The 18,743-nt window shown below is 39.0% G+C and overlaps 1 protein-coding gene across 3 annotated transcripts in view; it reads left to right on the top strand.

Moving 5' to 3' along the window:
- The window catches only part of SAMD12 (sterile alpha motif domain containing 12), a 165,071-nt gene that overhangs the window by 12,898 nt on the left and 133,430 nt on the right, over window positions 1–18,743 (top strand). For all 3 annotated transcript variants that reach the window (XM_027684348.1, XM_027684349.1, XM_027684347.1), the window contains exon 2: window positions 916–1,091. In XM_027684348.1, the coding sequence (XP_027540149.1) occupies window positions 916–1,091 (176 nt within the window). The remainder of the gene's footprint in view (window positions 1–915; window positions 1,092–18,743) is intronic.

Here is an 18,743-nt window from a genome sequence, read left to right as displayed (position 1 = left end):
TTCAGGTCTGTCAAACATTACATCACAGTATCTGAGCAAAGTTCTTTTGCACATGGGAACTTGGGACCATTAATTACAAGTAGCACTAAAAGTAGCACAGTTACACAAGAATATAAATGCAAAAGTGGGCTAGTCCCATGAAGGGGAAGTTGCCTCAGGATCCACACATTTTAAAATTGCCATGCATGCCAAGAAGGTTGTTAAGGTTACTGTCTGTGTGAGTGCTGAAACTGTAAAAATTTGGGCAGAAAACAAACTACTGCTGTAGTTCTAAATGGGCATTTCTGTGGTATAGTTTGTATTAGTTTTATTTTTTTCTCTGGATGCTTTTCTTATTCCGCTGTCATTAGTCCACATCTCATTATATACTCACAGAGAGTACATTCTTCTTGCTTGTTAGGATGGTGTAGGTGGTAACTTGCAGTGGTACAAAGGGCTGAAGGAGAGATAATCAGCTGGATAAGTCATTACCCTGTGCAGAGAATGACTTGCTGACTTGCTGCATACAGCTTACTTATCCCACATTCTTTAGGACATAAAATGTTGTAGGGATTGAAAATGTAATAGAAAAACTTCAACTTGCTTGCCTAGAAAGGAAAAAAAGGTATGGTGGAATGATGAATACCTGATAAAAACTGTTAAGTTGAGGGTCTTGGATGGTGCAGTGAGTCTGGTGGAGCACAATTCAACACAGTAGCCTGAACTAAATAGTCTTATACAGTGCTGCATTTCTCTCATTTTCTTTCTCAATTATCTCACCCTGAATCCACATCAAGGTACAGATGGTTCATTTGCTATGGTCTGACATAGCTCTGGTTACCACATGGCACTTCTTAGCAGTTTGTGCTAAATGTTTGAAACATTGAGTACTTCTTTCCTAAGCAGTGTTTCTCTTTCTTATGTTTTATTTCCCAGCTATCCATTGCAATCTGAATCCAAATGGTATTGATCATCCTGTCCCCACAGAAGGTATTAATCTGCAACTTGAAGGTGAAGGAGTTGAATCGCCCTCAGTTAAGAACACTAGTGCTCCAAAAGGGCCTGAGTCAAAAGAGACACCTAAGAGACAAGTGGAGCCAGAAATATCTAAGGTAGGTAGGACTGGATTCTTTTTTATTTTGGTGAGTCTTAAAGAATCCAGGCTTCTCGAAGTCCTGGCTGCTGCTTAAAAAGCATTTATAATTCTGTTAAAGACATAAAAAGGTGCAAAAGTAACAGTCTGAGGAAGTGGGTGTTACAGAAGCAAAGTATTGCCATGGAGTTCTAGCACACACACATCTTGGACATTGCACCATTTTATTTTTCTCTAAATGAAGATAATTAAAATACTGCAATCGCTCTTTTTCAGCCACTAGGGAGACTTTTTTTTCCAAATGACTTGGGTAACAATCAACATGGGAACAGATATGTTTTTCTTGAGTGGTTTTTTTTTTTGTTTGCTTATTTACTTTTTCCTAGGGCAGGTAAAGGAAGAAAAAGGTTCTGTGGATATATGAGAATTTTTATAGGGGTGACTGATTTTAATAAACTGTTAACTTATTTTAGGTAAAATACTAGTCCTGTTCTTCTGTGTCTGATATGATGGTGAACAAACATAGTTCAGAGGTGAATTCCTAAAAACAAATGTAGCATCTGTTCTTATGAATAAGCTGCTGCTTTTTGTTTGAGTGCAGCAGACATGACTACCAAGTGCAGGTGAATGTGTGTGCTCCAGATACTTTGGGTATAGGACAAAAATTTGTCATATTAGATACGTTTTTTAACTAGAATGAAAAGTAGGAGAATGTTATAAAAATTATTGTGAGAGATTCTTTAAAAGCTTTATCAGCCTTTTTGATCTTGAAAAGCTTAAAACCTTTTGGTTTCGGGGTGATTTCTGCACAGTGGAAAATCGAATTTTTACTGAATCTGACACTTTGAGAGTTAATAGAGCAAATAAAATGAATGTCTTTTTTTAAGTTCAAAAAAGGCAGTAGAAACTATTTCAATGACTGAACAAGTAGAAGTATTTCCTAATGCCAACAGTACAATAAATCTAACAAGTAATACACATATGGTTGTGATGTATTTCACTTTTGAAATAAAATGTTTTGAGCAGTAGCCTTGACAATAAAGGCTTGGTATGAATTCTCCATTCTGATTTTTATCTAAAATATCTAGTTTTAAATTAATACAATTTACACTCATTCATTCTGACTTAATTCATCCAACTAGATCCACTACAGTTTGGCAATGATTAAAATCACTGCTACTTTTGCAGTGTATTTGGTGGCCATTATGAAGCATGTTGCTGACTTCTCTTGAACCCTTGGAGAACAGGTCTGTGCTTATGTGCTTTGAGTTATCCAACAAGACCACCAAATTTTGGATGGGCTTTGAGACAAAGCTCAGCTAAAAATTTGTTTACCCAGCTTTTCACAGAGAAAGACAAGCTAACCCTGCTCATGTTTTAACATCAGCAGATGAAAATAGGCCCTGTATTGAAAGCTGAGGAGGTGTGTTAAACTTGAAGCAGATCTTACAAGCTTGGGAGTGAAGAAGCTAAATGATGCAATTGGAAATGGGCTCATGTGTAGTTGATGTGGAACACAGTCATATCAACTTGTCTTTGCTTGCAAAAGACTTATCCTAATGAAAAATCAGGATGAAATATATCAGTGATTTAATGTTATGGAGCATGTTTTCCACTGTCTGAGCTGTAATCATTGGACTGATGAATAGAAAACAGGTTGTCCTTGGTTTGAGACAGCTGGGGAAGAGGGGAAGCATAGTGCTCTCAAGGTAGTGAAATCCATTATTGGTTTCCCACATTTAATTGCAGTAGCTTTATTGAGAAAATTGGGCATGCTTGACATTTAAAAACAAACAAACCAACTGAATTTTTGCTTGATGGAATAAGCTTGGCATACTAGTATCAAGCTGGTGGAATGGACTATTTTTCTGAATGTATTGCTGCCTTGTTAGTAACTTTGTCTTTTATGTGTTGTATTAATTTAGTGATGTTTTTCATCTGAATTCATATGTTATAGCCTGAGGTGGCCTGTCTTTTCTGGCTAGCTCTGCCTTAAATTTAAAAATTGTATTGCTTTATCCTCTAAAATGTAAATAAAGAGTTGGATTTTAACTTGTGTGGCTTTAAGAGTTGAATTAAGCTGTCATTATGAAACTTTATCCATGCAATCATATCTGTGCAGTGGAAAGATGAGCAGGAATAGAGGAAAGTATTGTAAATAAAACATCGTGGGCAGAGCCATTTGTTTTATAATTCCTCATTGCTCAGATGATTTTTAAAAAGATTTCTTTGCAATCCTAGGTATCCAAATAATATTAACACATATCTCATATCCGCAGTAGTGAGACTTACATTGCACAAAGCAATGCAATATATTGAATATAATTTAAGATGCCTTCTAGACCCTCTTCGCTGCTTTCAGCTTTCTGATTTGTCTTCATGGAGAACACTTCCAGCACTTTCAACAATGAATGGTTTTGCTGTCCAAAGAAACAAACAAAATCTCCTTTATAATGAAATGTGTCCTACTTTTTCTGTCCTCAGGTATAGAATTACAGAACAGTAGTAACTCATGGGTTACAGATAGATTTAAATTTCCTTTTTATGCATCTACTGTAATGTAAATATGGGAGTAAAAGTATTTGTTTCTATATTTGGGATGCAGACAACAGAAGGTGTAGTGTGAGTGAAGGATCACTCATTTATAAGTTCCTGATGAGTATGGAATCTAAGTTTTATAGGCTGACTGAGGTAGAATTTTAATGGAAAATGGAACAGTGATCTTAGCCTCCCTCAGCTGGTTCTCTAAGGAACCACCTTGTTAAAAATATAAGCAAGTCCAGAAAAGGCCAAGGTTATTATTATCTAAACTGATGTGCATAATCCAGTCAGTCTGATAATGTACAGGATATAATACAAATTAGGAAAACAGATGAAGTGTAAAAATACTTCTGTTTTTATTTCTATATATCAATATACACATTTTCTTGGTCAGTAATTGATTTTTCAGCATTTATGGTATATAAAAACAGGCAGTTGAGTGGTTACTTTTAGAGTGGAAAAAATCATTGTACAAGGCAAGGATGGTTTCTAATATAGAAATATATTCTAATATATTTTAAAATATAAATTATTTCTTTAACACCACCTACATCTAACCTCTGTTATGTGTGTTTTGTGGAATTCTTATCTTTTTTTCATTAAAATTCTACTTCTAGCTCTATGTGTGCTCTGTTTGGTTTTAATATCATAGTTACAGAGTAGACTTCTGTTAAAAACAAAAAAACAAAAAGTTTTGTTATACTTTTGGAGTCCTGTACTTCTCTGAGTATGGCTTTAACAGAAGGTGACTTTTCTAACAAGGTTCAGAAAATGATCTCTTATGGAAGTATTAACTTTTATCAAGGCCTCCCACATGTTGCACTCACAAAGCCCTCACAAAGTTCATTGTGAGCGTGAGACCCAAACCTGGTCTGTCACTTGTTAGAAGATTATTTATTCAGGGAGTTTTGAGTTCTAAGTAGGGTGTACATATCTGGTGACACACTTTGTCTCATTATGTGGTAGCAGTAGTAGCAAGTAATAAAGGCTTTCTAATGGCAACCACAGCAGTTAGACTTTTTATGTTTTATTGCAGGTTTTTTTATCCAGCTCAGGACAAATTAACAGTCCTTTAAAATGTTCATGAAAACTATGAAAAGTAAAAAAAAAAAAATGGTAAAAGAAGTGAGAAGCTTTTATCTTGTCTTCTATTTCTAAGTGCTATATAGACACAAGTAGACTATATTTTTTGTTGCAGGGTAGCTCATTAATTCTTCTGGTTGCTTTTGCTTTCTTAAAAAAAATACTTTTTTTCAAACTGACACTGAACAACACTAAAGGGCTGATGAACTCAGTAACAAGAGGAGGAGAATTTATCTCATCTTACTGGTCCCAGTTCAGCACTGACTGGGGTGGAAACAGCTCCTATGGCTTCCCCAGGAGTGGAGCTGTGCTCTGATTGGAAAGTATTTGGGATATGTGTGTTAAGTGTGTGATGAAACGTCCAAGCACAAAAGAGTGAGGCTTTTAAATAATAAGGGTGTTACAGAATTCTTAGAAATATAAAAGTTTTGTCAGTTATTTAAAGAAAAAATGTCCTGGTGCTGTTCTCTGACAAGAGACTAGAAAAAGTAATTTTCTAGAAGAATTCTGTAGGGTTTTTAATCAATGGCTTCTGTTTCACAATGTTTATCCTTATTGGTCAAGCTTATAAAATGGGTTGGATGAGAAGGACGGTATTATGCCAGACTGGATGAGGCTTTGAGGAACCTGGTCCAGCAGGAGTGTCCCTCCTCATGGCAGGGGGCTTGGAACTAGATGGTTTTTAGGATCCCTTCCATTCCAAATCATTCTACACCCCCTTCTTTTTCCTTTTTTCCTTTTTTTTGGTGGTTTGTTAAGAAACACCAATGCCCACGGAACTGGGGCAAAGATGTTTTACCATTTTGTGTTGTCTTCCTACTATCCTCATCCTCTGGTGGCCACAGGATGTGGGAACAAGAACGCAGATTGGACTGACTGAAGTTAACAAACATTTTACCTATTGAAGTGAAAGTTCAGCAAAACCCCAGCTGGGCTGTTCCACTCCTCCAGATTTTGCTGTAAAATGGTGTGACGGGGGGGAGGGTGTTTGAATTGCAGACCTCTGCGTGTTTCCCAGTGGAGGTGCTCACCCTAGATGGTGAAATGTTAGTTTACTGACAGAGTTTCCTTTTCTGAGTTGATTTTTTTTGGAGCAGTAGTTAACAGATTACCAATGTCCACATCAGCTCACCACAACGAAAGTCAATAGATATGGTGTGTGATTTATTTTTTTTCCCAATTTTTTTTCCTCTCCCCACTCTTTGACTGCAACAGTGACAAAACACCACTTATTGCATTGGGTCTTCTTTAATATGAGCAAAAATGGGTACAGAATCTGAGCATACAGTATGTCTGAAGTGGATTTAAAAATATTTGTTAAATGTTACTATCACATAGCTGAAATAATTACACTTCAGGGCAATGTGCCTTTCTAATGCCTCATTCTGTGATTATTAGTAATGCACAATAATTAGTGTGCTTGCTTCTATCTTCATTTTCAATAGACTCTTCCTTTCATGTGTTGCATAGTTAGAAGTATCCATGCTGTCTTGTTTCAGGTGTCTAAATATGGTGGTGAAACGTTTGATGTGTATGTATCTCTTCTTCTCTCAGCCTGTCATTCACAATTGTGACCTCTGGCTGAAGCCTGACGTTTCAGAACCGTGCAGCGAATAAACCTCTTATCCTGAGCTGTGAAACAGGAGTGCTGGGTGACTCTGTACATTTCAAGCAGCTGCGACTGATGTTTTGTTTATCGCTCAGGGATTTCACTGGTGTGAATGAAGTGCTGGAGTAACCCTCCCTGTAGTGCAAAATATAGCTGCTTAGTTCAGAATCCACATTCTCATGAGCCAGAAAAACAAGAAACATCTCTCTCTGTTGGGGTCCTGTAAACCAGCTTATCACAGGAGGACAAATGTCTGATTTGGAATCCAAGTGTGTTCTTGCTGTAGCATGTTTTTCACCATTGCTGTATCATCCATTATGTTATAAATAGTGTAATATGAAAGCCCACATTCTTGCAGCGAGGTTTCTACATTCAGCATAAAAGATCTGGCTTCTCCTGTTCATCCTGTTCACCTTGACTGCGTGTTGGGGGGTTCTGAAAAATATCTGCCCTGACAGCAGCCGCATGGAAGTGGGAGATCTTGCCCAACTTAGTTTGTAGCGCTCTGTCCAGGACAGTGAGGGGAAAGAAAGGCAGTTGCAAAGGACCATTATTCGTGTGCTTCTCCTTTGCCCCCCATCACCAAGTGGTATTATTTTCCTGTTGCTTTTCTCCCCATAAGAAGTCAAAATAATTAGTTCAGTGGAATACTTAGCTTTTTAGATGGGTATAAGTAGAACAGGTGAAATTTACTCACAAAGACAGTATTGATTGACCTAAAGGGATCCTTTATGAAATTCACCTGTTGTACAGGTGCTCTATCTATGCGTGTTCTACCTATCACTTCAGTCCATCAGGTGGTAACAGGAAGAGGAATTTCTCTTTTTACAGCTGGACTATGACTTTCAGAAAAAAACAAAGGATGAGAACATTTTCAGTAGCTGCTGGACACAGTGCTTGCATGTGGAGCATGTCAAGGTGTTGACCTGTGGGAAGAGGTGCAGTCTTCCTGTGACCCTGCAGTGTGCTCGGGGCTGCACAAATGCACAGCAGTGCAGTGGCTTCTGCTGCAGGGAGTGACTGCAGTCCTTGTATAGGGCTGGCCTGAGCAGATGGTTACAAAGAGGCAGCTGAGAGAGCATAAGGAGGGAAGCATAGTCTGATCTGGCTCCTGTCGTCCTGTGAAAGCTATCAATTTGTGTTCTTTCCCATTACACTAGTGTGAAAAGGAGCAGCAATTGCAGTACATATTAGCAAACATAAGCAGTAAAAAGCCATGGTAGTACTCTAGAAATAAGTGGGATGTCAATACTATAGACACATATAGACAGTTACCTTATTTAAAAGAACTTCTCTTCAGGGAAAAAGAAATATAGATAAAAAGATGGAGCAGCTTTTAGAGGAAAAAGCAATTCCATACTACGTGTGGATGCATAATGTACTTACAGTGCCAGTTCTGCTGCTTGCCTCATTGTGAAACTGCTCAACAAAGCCATCCAAACTCTCCGCTTCCACTTTGAAGCTACTTTAAGGGCTTCATAGAGATTGCTTCAAAAATAAAGCAGTATTATATCCCCAACACAGCTAGCTTGTTGAGAAAGGAAAAGTATAGAATTGCCTGGTCAAGAAAATAATAGCATTGTGATTAGAGGGATTACAAAATGTTCTATAGAACCAATTTAACCTTTAAAATGGGAAAGCAGTTTAATGCTCCACTGCTGGCACTGCAGGTCTGCAAATGGTGCATCTCACCTGAGTTATAACAATAATTGCATTAATCTGCCACATGTGATTGCCACTTCTGCCAAACTGATGGGCATTTTCTGTAGTCATCATAGAATCATGGAATGATTTGGGTTGTAAGGGACCTTTAAAGATCATCTAGTTCCAACCCACATGCCATGAGCAGGGACACTTTCCACTAGACCAGGTTGCTCAGAGCTCCATCCAACCTGACCTTGAACACTTCTGGGGATGGGGCATCCACAACTTCTATTGGCCACCTGTGCTAGTGCCTCACCACCCTCACAGTAAAGAATTTCTTCCTAATATCTAATCTAAACCTACTCTCAGTTTGTAAGCCATTCCCCCTTGTCCTATCACTACATGTCCTTGAAAAAGTTCCTCTCCATCTTCCTTGTAGGCTTCCTTCAGGTACTGGCAGGCTACAATTAAGTCACCCAGAGCCTTCTCTTTTCCAGGCTGAACAATTCCAATTCTCTCAGCCTTTCCTCATAGGAGGGGTGCTCCATCCTGCTAATCATCAGCCCTCCTCTGGACTCGCTCCAACAGGTCCATGTGCTTCCCGTGCTGGGGACCCTAGAGCTGGATGCAGTAACCAAGGTGGGGGTCTCACAAGAGTGGAGTAGAGGGGCAGAATGACCTCTGCCCTTTTCTTTAGAAGTGGGAACTTTTTTCCTTTCCACTTTGAAAAATAATATAATTGTGGAGCACTGGGAGCGAGAAGTGTCACAGTCATGAAAGGGGTTATCGGACTGTAGTAGCCTTGATAATGTCTGAAAGGAGTTTCTTGTATTATCAGTGCTAAGGAGGGAAAGGATTTCATTAGAAGTCTGGAAAAGGGTGGCCAGGGCAGAGTGGAGTCTGTCTTTCCCTGAGTTACTATGGGTAGAGTTCAGTTTGCTACTTAAATTACAAGTAGCTAGGTGTGTAAACTCCTCTTACATTTGGTGGAGATCTAGTCAGTGTGCTCAGAGGAGCATAGAGAGGGATCAGACTCCATCTGAAGTGAGCACCGCTCAGCTGAACCTGTCTGCACTTTGGGGACTGCTTTGACACTTGAATTTCAGTATTTGGATCTGGAACTCGGTTCTTTCCTCTACCCTCTACTAGCTAACCAGCCTCTGCATTTGATGTCGAAATGGTTATCCATGTCTGATAGAGGTGAGACCTTGCATTAGGAGACTGTGTTTCAGAAGCTGCATTTACCTCAAAAATCATACTTGGAACAATTAGGATAGACTCCTCCCATATATGTGGCTATGTTCAAAATTATATTCTGGCAAGCAAATACTGTGTAATCTGAAAAAAAAAAAGAGTCTGTCTTTTGGATTAAAAGGAAATGTTTGGAGTGTGTGTGTTTCGTTTTTCTCCCTTTCCTTTAATTGGACTTCAGAACCTTGTTGCTCTTCAATAGAAGTGAAGTTCTTGCTCTCTGGCTAAGTTTACCCAAATGTAGAAGGATGTTGATAATTAGGACCAGTTAAAACTGTTCTTTCAATAGAAATCTGAGATTTGGAATAAATTTGCTGACAAAATTTTGTCTTTTGCATGTGTATGTATGTAAAATTGATTGTCCAGGTCAGGGTGTCCAAGAATGACAAACGCAGCAGTACATTTGCTGCCTGTTCCCGTTCCTCTCCATGGGACAGATTCTCCAGCTGTTTTCCATGGGTAGTCGTAAGAGCCTGCACTGATGTCTGTGTTATGCCTCTGATTTTGATTGGAAGCATTTGGTGGATGGAGACTGAAGTGAACTGGGGTTTGGCTCTGAGCGGCCTCTAGGCACTGCAAGAAACACCAACAATAATGACCTCTGAAATCAAGGAGACTTTTCTGTATTCTTTCATTTCATACTATGCAAATACCAGTTCTTTTTAGCTGTTTCTGAGTGTGGACTTCAGTCAGAAGTGTTTTGGTTTTATCTCTGTTCTACAGTCAGGTGTAGATTACTGTGTAGCTGATGTGCCACTGCAGGGAGCAGGGAAACAACTCCCAGATGTTAAAGCAGATATTTTATATGATGCTGTGTATCATCCGCAGGGCAAGCAGAAGGTAAGGTGAATGTTCTGTTTAATGAGAGACAATTCTTCCCTTTTTCTCTTCAGTTTTTTTGACCAACTCATTTGTAAGTAGCATGGGGTTTCCTTGGCTGTGATGCCATTAAGTGAAACTCTGATATAGTGATTCAGCCTGGGGATGGCTTTTAGTGCTTGTGTCCTACTTTTAGTACTTTTATGCTTCTAGTTATGTTGATGAGGTGCTTTTATATTGTCATTAATCGCTCTGGGCATTTGCAGAGTTAGTTCAAAACTAAGAATGATGTCCAAGTGTGACAGACTCTTAAAGTGTTGCAAGTTTGCAATGAGAGGGCAGAGGGAGTGGGGAAGCAGTACAACAGCATGTTTCTTTGAGTTTGGGAGGTGTTAATGTGCAGCTGAGGCCTTTGGCACTTGTGTTAAGGAAACTTTCCTGTCTGACCATCCAGGACCCACTCTGTCAGTCATACTTGCACCACCTGAGCTGAGACTGAGGCCCTTTCGCAGCTACGCTCACCACACACACAGTCAGACAAGGTTTTCTTATGGGCTCGACCCCAGGTTTCCCATAACAGAGTCTCAGATGTCTGGATCTTTAAAATAACTTCATTATAGTGCAGTAACAGACTAACAGCTTGAGCTGGTGCCTACAAGGAGGGATCCTGAACAAAGGAACACCTGGGCTTTTATACCCTCACAGTCTAAGCCTGAGACAGTTGGGTCCTCAGATCCTGCTGTGTCTCTGAGTGTCTGGTCACCTGGAGGGTTCCACAGGTCCGTGTGCCCTTTGTTGGGCAAAGGGTTGGTGCCAGTTCTCAGCCTCTTGCCTCTGGCTCCCACTGCCGAGAGCTCAACCTGCAGCTCTCACTGCAGCTGCACCCCAAGCTACTGGCACTGAACACTTGGAAAAGACAAATACTGCTGGTGATAGTGGCATGAAACCTCACAAGTAAATTCCCTTTAAGAGATTATGTAATGTGAATCCAATTCTGTCAACAAATCAACAGTTTAAGAAGAGAAAATAGATTACTTTCTGGTTTTAGGCTGTTTACTTATTTTAGCTTTTGAACTAGTTTGTCTTCTGTTTGTGGAAACTTGTGATGTTTTCCTATTCTCTATGTATTCCAACTGCCATCTTCATTATGCCTTCCCTGTGAGACCCTGCAGACCAACACATAGCCATCTTCTGCCCACCAGCTCAGTCTTCCCTAGAGCCTCTATCTTTTCTCCTCATCTACACCCTTACGGAGAGCAAAGAGTTCTCTACAGTCGGAGGTAACTGACCAGTTAAGACTGATGTAATATTCAATCTTTGTAAAGTGTTGCCTGAAATGGGAGATGCTCGTCTTGGTCCCTATGCTGGAGTGCTACTAAAGCCCACCACCTATACCTGTTTCAGACTGAATAACAAGCAGAATCTGCTTAGTGCTTCCTATCAGTGTGACTGCAAGTGTGCAGTGGAAAAGCTCAACATGGGTTTGAGGCAGCCATGCCCATCTTATGTCCCTCAACAGCTCACAGGTGTGACCCTTCTTGCAACCTCAAGAGCTGCAACACTAGAAGCAGGTGGAGTGTGCAGCCCGGGCTGCTGGGGAGAGGGAGCAAGGCCACCATTTTGGGTTACAGGAAGCTGTTATATTGGACGTTATTGCCAACATGAACATTGCATTTCCTGCTCACACAACTGCTAGCAATCACTAACATGGTCTGAAGCATCAATTCTTTCATCTCCCTAACCTCCTAGTTTCATACCCAGAGATCGTAGTTGTTACTGGTAGGGGCTGTTGTCAGCAGATGTACTTGGTGGAAAGAATATTTCTAATTCTACCAATGTCTAGGAATTAATATTGTGATGACACATCAAGCTGCACTTCTAGGGTTAAATGTGTCCTTGACATGCATATCTAAAAATAGAAAACCTTCAGCACCGAACAAGGTAGAGTTACTGCATATCTTGAGGCCTTTTTTTGGTTCTTAACATAGAGAATCTCATAAGTGGGTATTATGTTCTGCCAATTTTCCTTTTTTCTCTAATGTCTGTAAGTGCATCCATCAACTACTGATGACTTTGCTGACCTAGACACCCTCTACTTTTTTTGTCTTTTTTTCCTTGCTTTAAACAAAAGCGTGACAATAGAGTCTGTACCTAATGGTTTTAGAACTGCTATTAATTCATCTTTCATTCAAGGCTGATTGCTTTCAATCTTAGCAGTATGCTTTAGATTGCAAAAAGATTTTGTGAATGTGTTTTCATTATTAAAGGGTAGATGTGACTGAACTTCAGCACACCTATGCTGAAAATATAGTCTTTTGTCTAAACAAAGCTTGTGTATAGGTTTGAAGATGTATTTTTAAATAATCAATTTTTTTTTATTGACTAAATAGAAAGACTGTTTCTGGAGATAAAGACTATCACAATCATGTGTTCTCATTCAGATATAAGGCTATCTCATACTTAGTTATCTTTTAGTAAGTCGGAATTCTTGCTTTTTTTCAGGTTTGTTTTAAAAACCAAATAGCTTAATTGTCAACATTTCAGCATTAGGTGGTAATATGTGAAGTTGATGAGGAAAACTGAGATTGTTATTCCAGGTACTAAGCTTTCCTGAAACCTTTATTGTTGACTGCAGAAGAAGAATCTGAAGTGCTTGTTAAGGTTCATGCTTATTAAACTGTCACCATGGTTTTATTTCTCTGTAGGGAAGGCTACTTTGTGGCTTGCAAACTGTAGTTAATTGTCCATACTAACAGATTATTTTGGAAAAGTTTTTTTCCTGAATAATTATCAACTTTGTTTTCTATACCTGTTGTTTCATGTTCCCTTACTGTCTGTTGAAATAATTATTGAAATACTAAATTATTGGAAGGACCTAATTTTTAAAGAATTTTTGAAGTGGAGAAAAAAATAAAGAACAGTGCCAAATGAAATGCTCAGATCAGGTCAGGGTTCAGCATGTTGAATTAAACTGTCAAATTCAGATGAAATTCAATTAGTTATGTGTGTCCATTGTACGTATTGTGCCTTCTGCCTTTTGCTGGGAGGAAAACAGTATAAGATACTACCTCTTCTGTTTGGTTTTAGTTGGATTTTTGTTTGTTTTGGTTTTTTTCCCTGTTGACCTTTTCTTTCCTGCCCTTGTTTCCAGGTTCCAAAGGACACAAAAATGCTGATATAAGCCAAAAAGAAGTATAATTGGGATGGAAGTTGTCTTAGCTTTTGATTCCAAATAGAATACTGTACAATGAGCAGGGCTGACTTTTGGAGGGAAAAACCCACACCAAGAGTGCATGCCATTATTGTGTTCTAAAATATTTTATGCAAAATGTGATTCTAAAAACACAAAATAAACTGAGCAGATGAAATTGAACTTGAAAATTAAGGTAGCTTCTCTATCTGTGGCAAAGGGATGACAAATATAACTGGGTCATTGTTGATGAAATTCTTACTTAACTCTTTTCTTCATGTTTATAATCATCTTTCTCCCATATCCCTCTGCCCTGGTTAGGTTTTTGTTCTGGATTTGTGGATTTTCATCTGTTGTTGTGTTGCCATCCTCCCCACTGTTTTTTTTTTTTTTTGTCTTACAAACCTGGTTCCCATCAGGATCTTACAAAGACTTCTACAAGGCTGGAGGGGAGATGGTATGCAGTGGAATTGGAAGTGTGTCCTAGCTGAACTGAGCTGATGATGGAGCACCGCAGTTAATGCAGTAGCACATTTCAGTCCCCAGCCCCTACCTGCTCTCATTTTATTGAGTTGACAGCTCAGCTCTGACTTGATCAATTTATCATCCACCTGAATTATTTCACTCTGGCTTTCATTAGCAATGTACTAGTTGGTCAAGAGCAACTAGTGAGAACTGTCCTCTTTGGCAGTGTTTCCTTGTTAATTTGGCTTATTTTAAACACTTTGCCATGCTGGCAGTAGTTAAGGAGAGTATTGCTTTGCTGCTTTTGTGCTGAGACAAAACTCTGTGGAAGTGCAGTCTGAATAGAGCTGGAGGGACACTAAATCAGATTAGGAGGAAGAACAGGGGATATCAATCAAAGAGTAGTAACGTAAATAACCAAGCTTTACCAAATGCTTTGGTTTGTCCTAATGCATAAGAGATGAGAATTGGGTGATCTTACAGTGAAATGTTACGAACAGTTTTTGTTCAGAGAAATGTAGCAACCCTTTGCATCCAGTGATACAATCATCTGAACAATATAATGGGGAGCAGTGAAATTATCCATCTCATAGCCTTCAATATATGATTGAGCTCCAAGTATCAAAAGAAAAAAACAAGGAAAGCGTAGGCTGCCTGCAGGGATAGTAGGTGAATGATGGAGATCAGACAAGGGAACAGAGTATGTGCAGCAAAAGGAAATTTGCAGAGGATGAAATATAGTGCAAAGGAAGAATAATTTCTAGGACAAGTCTGAATGTCCCACTGTATTTATAAATCTTAGAATTGAGAAGGAGGTAAAAACAGGAAATTGTTGCTGCTGCATGCAAATACACCAGAAGAATAAAACTGCTGTGCTGACATAAGCAAGTAGGACTATGAAACAAGACAGAACTTGAAACTTTCCTACCAAAGTGAAAGTTCCTCTCATAATTTTATTAGTGGGTATTAATCTGCCACATGTATAAACAGATTGACTGAAACCTCTCCCTTAGCAAAGCTCCTATCCGTTGTTTTTCTTTTAATCCTGGTCTAAATAGATTGACAAGGATTATTGTGTAAGAACAGTAAATTGAATTTCAGTGACCTTTGGAATCACCATGAAATGTAAAAATATAAGTGATGAACTTAGGTGTGTTACTGATGTTTGAATCAGTGAAGCAACACAAAGCATACATGAATACATGAATATTTCTTCTCTGCTTTCACTTTTGAGACTAATTATCATGTGTGGTTTTTATGATTGTTAGTGAAAGCCTGTAAGACCCGTGAATTTTGACCAATTTGTTAGAAAAGTTATTTTGATTTACTATTTTTTATCCTCTTGAAGCATGTATATATATAAAAAATTTTTGCTCTTACTGTGTTGCAACACAAATCTTGCACAGTAAGAAATTGTGATAGTGCTAGCAAGTACTTTCAAACAACATGCCAGAGTAGTTCAGTGCATCTCTATTGTGTGTGATGCCTGGGTTCAGAAGTGATTAAGATGTTATATAGCATTTGCAAAGGTTATTTCTGATAATACTAGCCAAGAGAATTTGTGGATATTGATAATATTTTGTTGTCTGTCAGGAAACAGCCTTTTCTTATGTGCACTTGCTAATAATTTTGTGTAGTACAATAATAAAAGGTTATAGTACTGTGTTCAAAGAAATAAAACAGCAGCAGGATAAAAGTGAGGAAGAAACCTCCACCTCCATGTAATGTCCTCCATGAGAACACAAAGATATTTCATCATATTAAGTAAGCCTTGAAGGAAGTTATTGTTTCTCATCTAGGGACAGCTCAAAAGTGTTTGACTTCAGTGAAAAATCCTTGTTGACTAAGGAGGTTTTAGAAATATCTTCATAAACAGCTGTAATTGTAAGGTGGTGGTACAGTAGATTTGTACAAGAGGTGAGCAGCTCCGTGTGGGAAGCTTCAGTCACAAAGTGAAGTGAGAGAGAAATGGGAAGGTGGAGGGGCTGACTGCTGGAACTGTGCTACTGCATCTTGGAGCAATTGGGCTGTCTGGTGAGCCATGAGCAGGAGAGCAGCTTAAATGGCATAGCTGAGACAGGGCAAGTGAGAAAAAGAATGTGAAAAGTATTACCCACCTCTAAGAGAAAGCTGAATTCCTTAAAAGCTAGATTATCTGGAAGGCCCATGCAGTACCTTGCAAAACTGTCTGGGGCTGTCAAAGTGCTGCCTGTCAGTAGATGGTGCTCTTTATATCAGATAATTACTCATGCTGCCTGTGTTTGGCCGTGTTTTCATGTAAAAGGTCTGGTAACATTCTTTAACAGTTCATTTCGCTGAATTCTGATGTCTGGGAGATTAGAAAACGGAGGCTTTTGAGGGACTGCCAAAAAAACAAAAAAGGAAAGAAAAAAGTGTTGAGTAGGTTCCTTTGAAAACATCTTCCATCCTGGAATTTTTTTCAACAACTTCTTTTTCTTGTGTACGTGTACTGTTTTGACTTTGTACAAATTCAGAAGCTTCTAGCATAAAAACCTTGAACAGACTTTGTGGATTGGAGAATATATAGCAGACTAATTCAATTTGGCAATTGACCTGTAAAGCACTGCAATAGCGTGGTCTAAAATAAAACTGCAAAGCTGATTTGTCATTTGCGATTTTTAAATTTTCTTTTGCATATTAACTTCGTAGTTTTACCTGCTGTTTCTGGATAGATAGGAATGAGCTTATTTCTAAATGTAATGCTTCTTAGAAAGGCTTAAATGAATCAATGCAATTGTGAGTTTTACCTGGAGTCATTTATTCATCAGTAGTTGAATGGATATAAAAAGCTGCATAAAAATGATTTCTTTATTAATGTGATTGGAGTATTACTGGACCTGTCTGCATTTTTTATTATTCAGAAAATATGCCAGCTCTGAAGGAAAAGAAGTTAAATGTGTTAATTGTGTAAAAATATCACGTGCCAAAGGCTGCTTTGAGCCAAAAGCCCTGATCTGGGCAGCAGAACAGCATGGCAGACCTAACAGGGAATTTGAGATGCTTAAAGTTATGTGTGGTTTTATGTCGTGGTCTTATGGAACATCAACTACTTAACCAAGAGTTAAATTTTGGCTTGTGAGATGAATTTGCCCCTGGAGTGAATCTTGAGAACTGCCTGCTGTTCACTGCCTGACACTACTGGTCTTTGCAAACAGAAACTGAAGGATTTTTCATGTAATCTTCAACTGCAAGAAAATGGTCCAGGAAAGAGAAGGGAACCAAGTTCCTTTAAGAAATCTAATTAAAATATTTCTAGTTCTTATTCAGGGCCAGTTTGTCTTCCCAGCACATTGATTTAGTTATCCCTTCACAGATCTCTCTCCAGAAAGGATATATATTGTATGCACTCAACACATTACGGCAGATGAATATCGTTCCTCACTATGCTTACTTTACCTTCTCTCAGCCCTTCTCTCACATTCATCTTATGACCTAAGTTCCTTGTATTTAGGCCAGGTGGGCATAATATTTTTATTGAAAGCCTGAATGCCACATTTCTGCATTCTCACATCTCATAGGAAGATGTTGCTGGGACATTTTGGGCTGTAATTGGGGTGTATTTTTTAGTGATACTTGGAACTGAAGATGCAAATCTTCACGGGCATTCTTGCCCTGCTTAGCCTCCCTGTGGTGCCTGCTGGACATTCCTGGGAAGGTCCTATTTTCCCATGAATGGCCTGATCTAGGAGGTAGATTCCCCCCCCTCATCCCTTTTGCCCCTACCCTTGAATCAAGTCCCACCTGTGTGTGCTTTATAGCTCCAAATCTTCAGATTTTTGAGCAGAGACAGTGCTGCTGTTACCTCCTTCTGTTTCCTTTTATAGGACAGGCTTCTGACCCTTTTTTTGCTTTCAAGTTTATTTGCTGTACTACAAGTAGAGATGCTTCCTATGACTGAGAAGAGATGTCTCCTGCTGGCCTGGGCTGGCCTCGATATGAATATGGAACTTGTGCTCTGTGGCTTTTTTCTGTATCTTCTTGTTGGCTAACTTGGGCTGCTTCCTAGGCAGGAGGGGCTGGCCTTTGTGGATCTCAGTTTGAGGCCTTTTTGCTTTCTCTAAGAAAGGGGATAAATGGGCATTGTAGTGCTTAAGTTCTTTTTATGAATATAGGACTTCATAAGGATGATAAGTGAATACAGGAATTCCTTTATTAGGGGGAAAAGACTAGTTTCTCAAAAGTAATTAGCAAGAAATTACATTGACGTCAAAAGCGCCCTGCTTGTTTTGAAAAGTAATGGATCTACTGTCTAGATATTTATTTGAGAAATAACTTATGACTTTCTGCATACAGGCATTGCAGTGCTATTGCATGAATCTGATGGTTGGGCTAATCTGCCTCTTCTATCAACATTTACCTTTTTTCTCTTGCTTTTGCTGAAAGTGGAAGCAATGTCTTCTTGGGAAGCAAGAGGCTGACCTGTCAGCTGAGGCTCAGAGACCTTTTCTTACTCATACTCATGTACACGTCTGGCCTATGAAGTTGTTCTCAAAATGTACTTGGCTCAAGAGAACATAGTTAAGAGTCAACTGGCAAAGATATCTAGAAAACTTTGATTGCTGTTAAGGTATAAAATGCTTTGGCTGCTGCACTTGCCTTCTGCATATGAATGAGCCTATCCATAAAGACTGAAAGTTGGCATGGAAAGGTTATACTACTTCTTACACTACAAGCCTCTTAATTGGCACATCTGCTGGAAACAAAGGTGCCAAAAATGTGATTCACTTGGAAGGAGTAAACCTTGTAAGAAAGCAACCTGTCATTATTTAATAGGGATTAAGATCCTCTCAGGATGTTAGATGTTCTCCTTGTACAAATGTACTGTTGTTGATCTAATGGTGGAATTAACCTCACTACTTGCTAATGCTGAAGTAACAGTTTCTTTTATAGCTCTTATCATATAGAAGTGCTTCACTATCTGTGTCTTTAAGATGAAAAAATGGACTGTACCTTTCACCTCTTGACATACAGCAGCTATTAAAAAATACATAGGGAGTACTCAAACCCGAGGTTGTGATGTGTCGAGTATCTTCTCAGCAGAATACTGT

This window comes from Neopelma chrysocephalum, unplaced genomic scaffold, assembly GCF_003984885.1.
Source record: "Neopelma chrysocephalum unplaced genomic scaffold, ASM398488v2 Primary Assembly neopelma1_66, whole genome shotgun sequence".
Lineage (NCBI taxonomy): Eukaryota > Metazoa > Chordata > Aves > Passeriformes > Pipridae > Neopelma > Neopelma chrysocephalum.
Note: the sequence above shows the minus strand (reverse complement) of the source record. Positions and strands in the feature narration are given on the sequence as shown.